This window comes from Schistocerca piceifrons, chromosome 1, assembly GCF_021461385.2.
Source record: "Schistocerca piceifrons isolate TAMUIC-IGC-003096 chromosome 1, iqSchPice1.1, whole genome shotgun sequence".
NCBI lineage: Eukaryota > Metazoa > Arthropoda > Insecta > Orthoptera > Acrididae > Schistocerca > Schistocerca piceifrons.
In genome coordinates this window covers 72,180,314-72,194,557 of record NC_060138.1, presented here as the reverse complement: position 1 = coordinate 72,194,557, position 14,244 = coordinate 72,180,314, and the positions used below count along the sequence as shown (strand labels likewise).

Here is a 14,244-nt window from a genome sequence, read left to right as displayed (position 1 = left end):
CTGTTATTCAGAATCAAGGCACAGACTTGTTCAGTATTGAAATCAGTTTCGCTATAATCGTACGTCCTGCTCTGTCGTCATCCATCGCGAGCGTTCGACCACCTTGGAACTATTCAATTGACGATAAAAACTTAGCTGTGACAAAACACTGTCCCCATGCTGCGCTGAAAGTCTTAAGTCAACTGCTGCTTCCAGTACAGTTTCAGATCGCAGAAAACGGATTACGGAACACTGTTTTCCTATGGCGCAAACGGCGAGTGGCGCAGTCTTCACGCCGCAACAGGGCAAAGCAGGCTCATTTGATAAAGCTGCAACCTGCTGCAGGTCATCAAGCGGACGGTCAGTACACAAAGCCGCAGTTACTCTTAGGTGCAGATACTTATTGACTTATCGGTTTCGGAGGTATGGTGACCTGCTATGATCTCACTAGTAGACTCCTACGACATTTCCTGTATCACAAGGGGGAAAAAACACCCTTCTGCTACCGGAAAATCTGGACAAACTGAAACAGAACAAGAATGAAACCAGCGTAGATGCGCAGATTTGCTACACCGATCGGGAAAGGCAGTTTCCGTTGAATATCACTGAAGTGTCAACTCACAAGCCATCTACCATACTGCAGCAGAAGGGTCGTTATGGGGTTACTCTCATCACCGATCTTACTTCCACACTGTGACCCAAGGGACAATGAAATATGTAAAAGCCTGACGGTCACTTTGTGCATTTATTTCCTACGTGATCTCTCACACCTGTATTATTTTGAAGCTATTATTGGTATGAGTAGATGTCAACGATCATATGCGATTATCTGTGCCACACGCTAAACAAGTAGAGTCATCTGTTAAATCTGCTTTATTGCAAAGTGAACACAAGCGTTTGCACTAGAGGAAACTGAAGAGAATACGATGAGGTAACCTACGAACACTGTTTTTTTTTTTTTTTTTTTTTTTTTTTTTTTTTTTTTTTTTTTTTTTTTTGTAATTTTTGGCGCTGACAATTGGCGCACAGAAAGATATATACTTACAGTCACGATGCTAATCTTTGATATTCATAAATAAATATTATGCGTGACGAGCGCACTGTTTATCTACATCTACATCTACATTGATACTCCGCAAGCCACCCAACGGTGTGTGGCGGAGGACACTTTACGTGCCACTGTCATTACTTCCCTTTCCTGTTCCAGTCGCGTATGGTTCGCGGGAAGAACGACTGTCTGAAAGCCTCCGTGCGCGCTCTAATCTCTCTAATTTTACATTCGTGATCTCCTCGGGAGGTATAAGTAGGGGGAAGCAATATATTCGATACCTCATCCAGAAACGCATCCTCTCGAAACCTGGCGAGCAATCTACACCGCGATGCAGAGCGCCTCTCTTGCAGAGTCTGCCACTTGAGTTTATTAAACATCTCCGTAACGCTTTCACGGTTACCAAATAACCCTGTGACGAAACGCGCCGCTCTTCTTTGGATCTTCTCTATCTCCTCCGTCAGACCGATCTGGTACGGATCCCACACTGATGAGCAATACTCAAGTATAGGTCGAACGAGTGTTTTGTAAGCCACCTCCTTTGTTGATGGACTACATTTTCTAAGGACTCTCCCAATGAATCTCAACCTGGTACCCGCCTTACCAACAATTAATTTTATATGATCATTCCACTTCAAACCGTTCCGCACGCATACTCCCAGATATTTTACAGAAGTAACTGCTACCAGTGTTTGTTCCGCTATCATATGATCATACAATAAAGGATCCTTCTTTCTATGTATTCGCAATACATTACATTTGTCTATGTTAAGGGTCAGTTGCCACTCCCTGCACGGAGTAAGCAAAATGCCATAGGAAAAGAAGAATTTACGCGCCTGAATTTATACGCATACGTGAAATGCGTTGAAACCGTGCACTAAATCCAGCATCGATTTCTCTTAACGTGATTCCGAAACTTTACACATATGGCGGTTGAGCCGGCTGGTGTGGCCGAGCGGTTGTAGGCGCTTCAGTCTGAAACCGCGCGACCGCAACGATCGCAGGTTCGAATCTAGCCTCGGGCATGGATGTGTGTGACGTCCTTAGGCTATTTCTAGGGGACTGATGACCTCAAATGTTAAGTCCCATTGTGCTCAGAGCCATTTGAACCATTCGGCGGTTGATGCTATGCGCTAGCTTTTCACTGCAGCTGAGGAAAAAATTTAAAAGTGGAACATTGATTAAGAGACAACCTACAAGACCTAAAGGAGGAATGCCATTTACACTCTGGTTATGACGAACTATAGACATTTGCGTTAGTGGCTGTTTTGCATTTTCAGTAGCTGCTATATCGCCGATAGTTTCTGACATCTGCAGTAATATAGGGCAAGCACTTCAAGAATTTTATTGAAATACGTATAAGGAATAAATAATAATAAAATATGATTTATTAAGTGTGAAATATCCATCTGGCCTGTTATATAGGATACTTAACAAAATCTGCTACATACTTTGTTAGAGGGCCCATAGTGTAATCCTGGGCAAACTATTTTTTACTAACGAAAACTACTAAAATAACAGTGAAAAATCAGCCTTGTAATTACTGCTACCATAAAAGTAAGCAACGGGGACCACCAGGTCTTTCGCGTAATTTTAGCTTTTATCAGCCTAATAGATATACATTCGCACCTGTTATCTTTCAGAGTTACTTACTGCGTTTCCCTTTTTTAATGAAAGGAAATGCAAATCTCGGGCCTATTCACATCGTTCCTGCCTGGTGCAAGCATCTAATGAATTTGTCGTCTCTCTTGCGACCTCATTTTGGCCTTAGCGTGTTTCGGCAATCTGCTCCCGATCATACTTCTCTTCATAACCCTTCCATAGCTTGGGGCTACAGTCATAAAACACTGTTTAAATAAAAGTTGCGCGATTTGCCCGTATAGATCGTTTATTCTACTTTACAATCAAGATTGTGGCCTTTGGTCATTTTCAAGTCCCAAAACATTAAGCACAATCTATATGACTTTAGATAATGGTCCCTGCACATGTAATGATTATTTTTGATGATAATTTTACGGTACAGTTACTAAATTTGTGTGAGACATGTTAATTCTGTTTCTGACAGACACTTTGTGAATATATTCTCATTTATGAACTGTGTCACCTACAGTATATAGCGTGGTCCATTGATCGTCACCGGGCCAAATATCTCATGAAATAAGCGTCAAACAAAAAAACTACAAAGAATCAAACTTGTGTAGCTTGAAGGGGAAAACCAGATAGCGCTATGGTTCGCCTGCTAGATGGTGCTGCCATAGGTCAAATGGATATCAACTGCGTTTTTTAAAATAGGAACCACCGTTTTATATTACATATTCGTCTAGTACGTAAAGAAATATGAATGTTTTAGTTGGACCACTTTTTTCGCTTTGTGATTGATGGCGCTGTAATAGTCACAAACATATGGCTCACAATTTTAGACGAACAGTTGGGAACACGTACTTTTTTTAAATTAAAATACAGAACGTAGATACGTTTGAATATTTTATTTCGGTTGTTCCAATGTGATACATCCGGGGACGTCATATCCGGTGAACGTGCGGGCCATGATGTGGTGCTCGACGACCAATCCACCGCTTCAACCACTCGCGAGCTGTGTGCCGGACATCCATCATGTTGGAAGTACATCTCCATTCTGTCATGCAGTGAAACATCTTGTAGTAACATCGGTAGAACATTACGTAGGAAATCAGTATACATTGCACCATTTAGACTGCCATTGATAAAATGGGGGCCAATTATGCTTCCTCCCATAATGCCGCACCATACATTAACCCGCCATGGTCGCTGATGTTCCACTTGTCGCAGCCATCGTGGATTTTCCGTTGCCCAATAGTGCATATTATGCCGGTTTACGTTATCGCTGTTGGTGAATGACGCTTCGTCGCTAAACAGAAAGCGTGCAAAAAATCTGTCATCGCCCCGTAATTTCTCTTGTGCCCAGTGGCAGAACTGTACACGACGTCCAAAGTCGTCGCCATGCAATTCCTGGTGCACAGAAATATGGTACGGGTGCAATCGATGTTGATGTAGCATTCTCAACACCGGTGTTCTTAAGATTCCCGATTCTCGCGCAATTTCTCTGCTACTGATGTGCTGATTAGCCGCGACAGCAGCTAAAACACCTACTTGGGTATCATCATTTGTTGCAGGTAGTGGTTGTCGTTTCACATGTGGCCGAACATTTCCTGTTTCCTTAAATAACGTAACTATCCGACGAACGGTCCGGGCACTTGGATGATGTCGTCAAGGATACCGAGCAGCATACATAGCACACGCCCGTTGGGCATTTTGATCACAATAGCCATACATCAACACGATATCGACCTTTTCCGCAATTGGTAAACGGTCCATTTTAACACAGGTAATGTATCAAGAAGCAAATACCGTCCGCACTGGCGGAATGTTGCGTGATACCACGTACTTATACGTTTGTTACTATACAGCGCCATCTATCACAAAGCGAGAAATGTGGTCCAACTAAAACATTCATATTTCTTTACGTACTACACGAATATGTAATAAAAATGGGGGTTCCTATTTTTAAAAAAAAGCAGTCGATATCCGTTTGACATATGGCAGCGCCATCCAGCGAGCCAACCATAGCGCCATCTGGTTTCCCCCTTCAAGCTAGACGAGTTTCGTTCTTTGTAGTTTTTTCGTTTGATGCTTATTTCGTGAGATATTTGGCCCGGTCACTGTCAATGGACCACCCTGTATAACAAAGCTTAATGTATTTCGACGAGGACTTCGTTTACAGACGCCTGCTCGTGCTCCAAATTTTAGTACAGAATAATGGCCAGAGGTCGAAATCATGAGTGTACAGTAAAATTAAGAATCTATACGCTCAAGTGAAGGAACTTTGATTCAAAAATATTTCTTTACTTTCAGCATTTGTGCTATGGATCTTTTGGCTCTCAGAAGCACTTATCATATCCATGTTATTCCATCCATCAGAAACCTTACATTCCCTTCTTACCACTCCATCGCTCACGCAACTGATGGCAAGAACAACATAAGTAGACACCGAATCAGACAAAAACTTTTTGTTCTGCTAGCGCCACTAATGCGAACCGAATACGATCTACTGCAGTTCGCTCACCCACCGTTTACGCCAAGGAGAATTGCTCGCTCGCTGATGTTCGTTCGCTTGTCTTCGTTCCGCTGTTAAATCAGGATGTACAATTCTGCTGGCGTGAAAGGTTTTTTGTAGTCCAATATTAAGCCCACTGACCGAGAAGTATGTTGTATCATTGGCTCGTTCTTTCATATCTTATGATTCATAAAGGAAACCCATGTTCAGTGATAACGAATCTAACAAACGGCCCACTCGATCTAATGGGGGATGGTGTACCGAGAGTGAAACTACGGTACGAACGAATGGCGTAGCCTCGACGCGATATGAGCACTGTTTCGAAGGACGTGGAAGCCGAAGACGTGAAAACACAAAAAGCAGAAAAAAACCAGTCACTTCGCGGGCCTCGCCTTTTTGGTAGTGGATGCGGAGGTAGGTCCATGCGGACGGTTGGACACGTTTACTGCTGGGAGCCAGACAGTGACGTCATCAGCAACCGCTCTCAAGACAGCTACAATTGATACAATTAAAAATGGAGACTATATATCTACAAACCAAATCAAAAAATGTTCCATGCACATTTGACACTATCGCACTGTTGTCATATATACAAAGAATGTGTGTGTGTGGAGGGGGGGGGGGTAGTGAGTTACGGGTGATCAATGACGAATTTATCAGGGCCGTTACTAAAATTAGTAGAAACAAATGCGTTTCAAACGTCTAAAGCATTATTATTGAAATAAAAGTCATATAAAACTGCACTCAATCTGTCCCATCTTACTCATGTTCACACACACACGATCACAGTGTTTCATACACTTTAAAACATCGTACATTTAGTCAAACATTCTAAAACTCTAAATTAAAACACGAGTAGGGGAAAACCGGGCAAAATATCCATGGCGTGAAACGTGGCAGTTGGGATCCCGGGATCTGAGAGATTCCGTCGTCGCTCAGGAAATGCCTCAACATGTTCTCCCTGGAGGGCTCAGCCACCCCATGAAGCCTAACCTGTCTCCTGCGTCGCACCTCAGAGTTATAATAATTTTTGTGGATTTTAGCTGTCCTCGTGTAACATACGTGGCCACTTTGTCTGATTACTACTGTGACAAAATGTAACTTCAGTTCTTGTTAATGAAAGTCAAAAGTTTCATACCTTGACTCCATAATCTTGATTTAGTTATTGAAAGGTCGGTCATGCTATTAGAGCGTCCAGCGTTTAAGTAATGGTGTCAAAGCGAGCAAGGTCCCACCTCGGTGGTGGCTCTGGCCATTTTGTGCGGAGGAAAAGGTAACAGCAGCGACCGGAAGAAGGGCTCCGAGGCGATAATTACAGCGAGTCATAATAACAGTGACCTAGAAACGGTTAATAAGGAAGGAAACGAAAAAGAAAGCAAAAAGATAGAAAAACGGGGAACATGGGAAGAGAATAAAGGTAGTAAAAAGAAAATTGCGAAAAGCAGAGAACGAAACCCTAGAAGAACCCTTTCTGACGCCAACGATGAAGATACAGAGCGGATTTACTGCGAAGAAAAACTTTCAGATTGAAGCCCAGAAGATCTGTATATTAACTACCAGTTCTGCTGCCAAAGAAATCTGTATATGAGCTGAGGAATACAGTTCGACGTCTGTTTGTGAAAAGCGTAATTCGAATAATGTTTCACAATACAATATATCTAGTTCTTTTCAAAAAACTTTATATCCCTTATTTTTTAATCTAAAGGTAAGTGGCCACTTTGCCCGATCCTGTCGGCCAGAACGGCAAAACTGTGCTGCCTGATTTACACCGTTTTGCAACTTTGTGAAAATTGAATTCCCTGAAGTACTTAGTTTGATTCAAAGGTGATTCATCTATTCCGTATTATACGTCAATAGCTGTAAATTGTATACACATATCTATACATTGCCGTCTATTGCTACTCTGCTTAAAAATTAGGAATACCTTAGCATTGGCACTTTGTCAGGCACATCACTAACACAAGAAGAAAGCTATAAAGTTGTATATTGTTGGCAGGACACTAAAAAAGTCATGGATGAGCCAGCCACCCTAATAACACATTAAAAACTACTCCCAACAATTCTATGCAACAACTCAAACTTTTCACAGAATCTTAAAAGACGTAGCACATCGTTCTCACTGTGTTAAAATAGATGGGAAACCTGTACGTAAATTAGCTGTTAACCTCTTGTCTGAATATAAAGCAAAATCAACTAAAATTTTGCTCACTGTTATCTCTACAGCACCAGCATCCCGCATTGTACGCTCCTCCAGCTGGAACAAGAAGCCATGCACAATAGGGCTATGTCGCAAGCGAAGTGAGCGAGAAGGACTCCATCTCGTATGTGCGGCAGGAAGCCGGTACACCATGGCCGGACTGGTGACTTTAGTAGGGGCAGTTTAATGTCCGTCACTTCCATCCGCTCTTTTTCCCACCTACTCATGACTCTGTATCTGAACAGCGAGATAATAGCATCTGAGGGGAAGGCACACACTAACCTCGGCTACTGCAACTGCTTATCCGTTTCCCTGAATAACCATTCTTCCTGGTGTCCAGCAGAATCACACTTCCTTTTGAGGCCTCTGTAGCCAAAGAAGGTACTACTGTACCTGCTGGGTACGAGTTGCACAGTATGAAGTACACTCAAGCAGTAAGAACAGGTAAGGAATTTAGCAGCCGCAAGGCCAGGAAAAACGACCGAGCAGCAGGGGGTATCCCCCTGTTTAGACCCATGTGTGAAGAAAGCTATAAAGGCTATACCATAATTAGTGGCATGAACGCATACACATGAAAGTACACGACACTAGAAGCAAAAAGGTCTCGGCAAACTAGGGCTCTAAAAGGCATACCTTAAGACCTACGACCACCTATTCATCTTCTATACTATGAAACAAATCTCTTTTACTGAACACGTCTTCATAGCTCTCAAAGTATGCACTTTGGAGCCTCGTTAATGGACACCTCTCAAAATATGAAAAGCAGTGAGCTTGCAGTAGAAGAGATTTGTTTCACGGTATCGAAGATAAAGAAGTGGCCATAGCCAATGCCTTTTTACAGCTCATGTTTATTGAACCTTTTTGGTTCCACTGTCGTGTACTTTCAACTGTACACATTTACCCTTTTTGTTATGGGACATCCTTTATACCTGTGGTCCTCATTTAAAATGTAGAAAAAAATATTGACCTGATAAAATATGTAAGGATGTAAATATGGCTAACTGTTCGTGCAGCTACTAGAATGAACCGGCCACTATGAAATAAATTAAAACTCTCTGTCCAATGAATTTGGAGAGAAGCTTTGACAGCGCTCAAAATTTCAAAAGTTTTCTAACTGTCGTCTCTTCATCGCCAAACCCCGAAGGCATCGCTCTTCAGCGTATGAAACACAAGGCGTTACAACACGATCCATTACGACTGTTACTCGACAACCACTGCATTGCGTTGGGTCTTAACGTCAATGTTGGGCGCGACGGGCACGTAATGCGCTAAATAGAACTACGCAAGGAGACGAATACTAGTTCCTCAACAGTGAGAAAGCACTTCGCGATCCATGATTCTGCTATCTTCAATGAAACCAGCAGAATCGAACATAATACTCTAACTTGCAAACAGTTTAGTATTTCGCAGAGAAAAGGATTGGTAACTAAGTCTGATAATTACCACCGAAATACAAAAATCAAGTACTTTTTCCGATACACAGCACAGATTAAATAGTAATTTGTTTCGAAATCTGCGAAAAGTTGACAAAAATGACGCACAATACAAGCACAGTTAGAAATACCCAGCAAGAAATTACCTCACAACAGCCATTACCATTGCGTCAGGGGTCAAGTCGACGGGTAGTATAGCAAATTTCACTTGATGCCGAAAATCTATCTTCATGTCGTAAGTGTCGAAGAAAAAAACCGAAAAAATATCTCACGACGTTCCGAATCGTGAACTTCGAATGTCTGACTTAACAACATGTGAAAGGTGTGAAATTTATGTAAGTCCAATACAAGATGACTAAAATTTTACTAGCGGTACAACGCGAGCCACCGTTAGAAGCGATGAGGGCGGTTTCTTCGTGCACTCTGTCAGTCGCAGTCTTCTTCTCAGGCCTCACCTGGAGGACCATTTTAACCATTCACAGGCAAGAGCGTGGCATGTCGGACATGGGAGCACGGAATACATCACTCATATCGTTGATACGTTTTTCTAAAATTCGCCCATAAAAGAAGCATATCTAACATATCCTCTGTGGTACACATGTCTGCGCCGGCCGTGGTGGCAGAACGGTTCAAGGCGCTAAAGTCTGAGACCGCGCGACCGCTACGGTCGCAGGTTCGAATCTTGCCTCGGGCATGAATGTGTGTGATGTCCTTAGGTTCGTTAGGTTTAAGTAGTTCTAGGGGACTGATGACCTTAGAAGTTAAGTCCCATAGTGCTCAGAGCCATTTGAACCAACACATGTCTGCGGACAAGAAACATGTAGAAGTGAGTTTTCGCATGACAGAAGTCAAACTACGCACAACACATTTCCTGTTAGACGGCAATGTATACAAGTAAACAGCCGAAAGGTTTGAAATGCCATGATAACCCCGCTACTGCTGATTACTGTCAATTTCAGCACAATTGTAGGATTATTTTTCGAACAGTAATGTTCTGAAATCCATGGGTCAACGTGATCATGTAGATGATGTATGTCATACTATGTGAGTGCACTTATATAACTGATTCGCTTCGATGGGCCATGAATCTACGACCTTCAGTGCGGAAGCATAATATCGTCCGATGCCCGGCGGGAATCTAAAATTAGCGATCATGGACGACATGAATGGATACTGCGGACAGGTGGCACTGGTTGGTAATGTGAGTTGACGGGGGAGTCTGCCAAAATGGTCCGTGCAAGTGCGAAATCCCGGTTTCGAGTCCCGGCGCAGCACACATTTTCACTCGTTACCGTCGATTACGTATAAAGTCCCGATGCAGTTGATATCTTCAGTTCCTTCCCTTCACCTTCCCTTCTCACTCCTCCACTTTCAGTTTACATAGTATATATGCCTTGACTCTCGAAAGAATTTTACTAAGTATCACATCAACGCTTATTCAGGCAACTGTGACCGTACTGGATATCAAACGAAATTCTAACTGGTCTGAAGACGTAGCGTTTTATCTTGGAGTGAAAGACGTTCACAGATGTAGGAGCAGCGTACCACAGGGAAGTGCATTTGGGCCCTTACTGTTTGTATTTTATATTAATAACCTACTGGAGAATATTTATAGTAACATCAGACTTTTTGTAGATGATGCAGTTATCCAAGATTAAATACCATATCAAAATTGGCAGAAATATCCAGTCGGGTGTTGGTAGTAAGTTCTTCTAAAAGTTCAGAAATGTAACACTGTCTCTTGCACAAAACGTATAAAATGAACTTCCTATGAGTACAATATCAATGAGTCACAATTGGAATCAGTCAACTCATACACACACCTGAATGTAACAGTTGTGTGGGTATTGTGTGCAATGATTATACAAGACCATTCGCTGGTAAAGTTGGCGGCAGAGTTAGGTTCCTGGTACAGTATTGGGGAAATGCATTCAGTCTCGAATGGAGATTGCTTAAAAAAGACCCATACGATCTATCTTGGACGAAGTGGAGGCCACGACTTGGAGATCATGAAGGCGTATCAAGCGACGGTTTGACTCCCGGCGAAACGTAGCATTTTTTTTTTTTTCATCACTGGTCGTATTATTTGAATTATATGACATTTGAGAGGCAATATAATGAAAAAAAGACCATGTGTATTTGCGTGAAGTTTCAATTTATGTCCCCGTGTCTGTGTGACAAATACCATTCTGCAACGTTTCATGTCGAGAACACATTCAACGATTAACTGTACATCTCCCTTGTGGTCTGACACTTTGTGACTTACTATATTACTTATTGCGAATAACGTCGTTCGCGTTATTATTTATCGAGGTTTGACTTGGGCTTTCCAAGCCTGTCCCTAGTCCTTGAAAATTTAATTACAAATAGTAAAGAGTCATATAAAACTTCATGGAAATGCACATGGTTTTTTTCCATTATATTGCCCCCTCAAATGACATATAAATTAAATAACATGACCACTGATGAAAAGAGTATAGATTGAAAAATAAGTATTGGAGGAATGCGAACCATCGCCTCGTCCACGACCTTCTAGCAAAACGTTAACCGTAGCCGCTTGACCACAATGACTTCTTACGGCAAGCCTCTACGCACAGATATATCAGTAACATAACAGACACGTAAAACTTCTCTTTCGATTTTCTCGGAATTGCCAGATAGTGCAGCTTACTACTTGCACGTTATGTTGTTTTAATGGCCTACTAAAGGTGTACAAAGGTTGATGCAAATCTGTGATCCCAACGTCGTGGGGTGTGAGTGACTAATATCAGATACCACTAACAGGATATACTGAACTTAGACAGCGGGGAGCAGCACGAATGGTCACAGGTTTAATACTCCCTAGAGATTGTCTCCGATATGCTGTAAAACCAGAACTGGCAGAATGGCTTGAAGGGATATCCTACGAAAACCGGCACTTATCGAGTTTAGGGGGACACCCATGAAATATTTGATTTTTTACCGATTATCGTCAATTTGACTATGCTGATCACGAATATGACATTTTTCATCAGTTTCGAAACAGTAAAACAATATATTGTCATTTAATCAAAATGTAACAATACAACAACATAACAATCTGATTGAAACAATAAAACAACATGTTCTCATGTAATCGAAGTATAACAATGAGTAAAGATCATTGAAGTTAAATTGCAGCAAGCTAAATCGCAGCATTCGGATAAACGCGCCTGATGTGATCAATCAAATTGTGAAATGGGCTTGATCCAAAGCGTTGCCGCCATAGAAACTCGGCCAAATAGTTGGACAGCATATCGCGATGAATACCAAACATGCGCTTGTTTTTCTGTTTCGCTTTCTGCCATACGCTTTCAACATGATTAGTAGTTGCGTGAGTAACTGGATCAACGAAATGCATGGAATGATTAACAGTCAAATGCTGATAACCTAGATTCTGGACTGTGTTATGCGCTCCCCACAAATCGGAAACATTAGTGGTCCCAGGCCGCACATATTGTTGTAGGATGGGCAGCAAAGTTGCAGCATCTCTTCGAACTACAGGAACGAGGAAGCTTTCTCTGGTCTTAGTGTCGTATCCGCCTAATACCCACTGTTCCTTAACCTTGTGACCTCGATTGTATTTTCGACGGACAAAACAGCTTTCGTCGATCTCAACTGTACGCCCCTGACCGCCTAAAACAATCGGCTCTTGCAGGAAATACTCGTGGCAAATGTCTCTGCAGAACTGTTTCCAATTCACAGCCGTATTAGCCGAGATTTAAAGTGCACGCATCAAAAATTCCTGTTCATCGAGTTCGAAGCTCCAGAAGTAAGCCATTTTGATAATGCATTCGATAAGACAGATGACTCCACGTAAAAAAAGCATCTCTGCGAATGGAAATCTTCTTCCTGCAAATGCGTCTTACAGAGCAGCCCCAAATACGACCGTCGGCAGATTGCTTGCGCTCTAAGAACATTTTATTCGCACCGCCAAGGCACTGTCCATCTTCATAGAATCTCTCACGTTTCAGCAAACCATGACCGAAAGCCCATTCAATAGTTGAATCACTATCACGGCAAACGTCGAACAAATTTACCATACGAAATTCGGTCAAATCAGGGAAAATGCTAGTCATTATTAGTTAGTAGAACAAACACCGAACTAACACTTAACTACACTGTTATTTGACTTTAGTGTAAACTGAATGAGGCGGTTTTATCCGAGCGCTTTGATGTGCTACGATTTAGCTTTAATCATGTTTGCAAATAACATATTCGTGGTCCGGTCAAAAAATGAGAAAAACACTTTTTCATTAAAAAAAATTTTCTCTCGATATATTAAAAAGTTTTTATCGGGGATGGAAATAAATAACATCTTCGAGATCATCATAGTCTAACTGATCAAATAGTGAGAAAAAGTATTTTCGAAAATTTTGTCCCCCTAAACTCGATAAGTGCCCGAAAGCCTACGCACTAAGTTCGAAAACCAGTATGAAGTGACAAATCCCCAAATGTACTGCCGTCTCCAAAGTATCGGAACCGTAGGAACCGCGTAGACAAGACGGACTAATTACAGCGGCCACAGAAGCATTTAAGTAATCTTTCTTCCCGAGTTCCATAAGTGAATGGAGCTGCATGGAACTCTGTTGTAGTATTGAATTGGGTGTACTCTCTGCCATGCGCTTCACAGTAATTTGCGAAGTAGGGGTTTAAATATAGAACACTGTTTTTGAATTACTAGACGCGTCACTTAATAAAATTTAAAATAACGTTAAAAAACGTATACAACCCCATTAAAAATGCTTGCTGGTCTGTTCATACAACAGGTGATATTATTAATTATGTAGCAAAATTACGTGACCGTCAGCGCACTATTATTAGCAAGAAACTGTCTTTCGATATCTTTAAATTGGGGATATGTTTGAATTATTCGCTGCTTTGACACTTAGACACTATACCTACATACAGACACGTGTGTTATGTCAGCGCCGTGAAATCAGTAAACAGAGAATCGTCATTTATCTCTGGAGCTGACCAGAGGAAGCACTTACCTTATAGCATAAGGTGGCTCCACGCCGTACACATTCAGTCTCTCCGTGAAAGCCATCAAGATAAGCAGCACACACAACGACGACATCTCGCCTTCGCAGCAGCTGCGAAATGAATTCCGAACAGATAATCAGCATCCTTCCTTTTAAGTGTGACTTTCCATTTCAGAAGAAGAGATGAACTCACCGTAATATAAAACTCAAGCAGACAGATTGGAGAGGCGAGTACGTCAGGAAGCTACGGCTGCATTTGTTTCTTCCCCTCGGTTACCACGGAAACAGCCACGACTTGTATAAACAAACTGCTTCTCTCGAACTTCGTTTGTTTCCCAAAGGCCCGTAATTTCTTTCGAATATACAGCCTTATTTACATTCATTTTTAGTTGAAGTACGGATCATCTTTCAATGCAAAACACTTGAATTTTACTTTTTAAGTCGACGTTTACAAATATATGTGTATGTGTGTGTGTGTGTGTGTGTGTGTG

The 14,244-nt window shown here is 41.8% G+C and overlaps 1 protein-coding gene across 1 annotated transcript in view; it reads right to left on the bottom strand.

Annotated features, from left to right (window-relative positions):
- LOC124777277 (prostate-specific antigen-like) overlaps positions 1-13,848 on the bottom strand; it is a 72,936-nt gene extending 59,088 nt beyond the window's left edge. Inside the window, exon 1 of the mRNA XM_047252651.1 lies at positions 13,763-13,848. Within this exon, the coding sequence (XP_047108607.1) occupies positions 13,763-13,848 (86 nt within the window). The remainder of the gene's footprint in view (positions 1-13,762) is intronic.
- Positions 13,849-14,244: the final 396 nt, after the last annotated feature.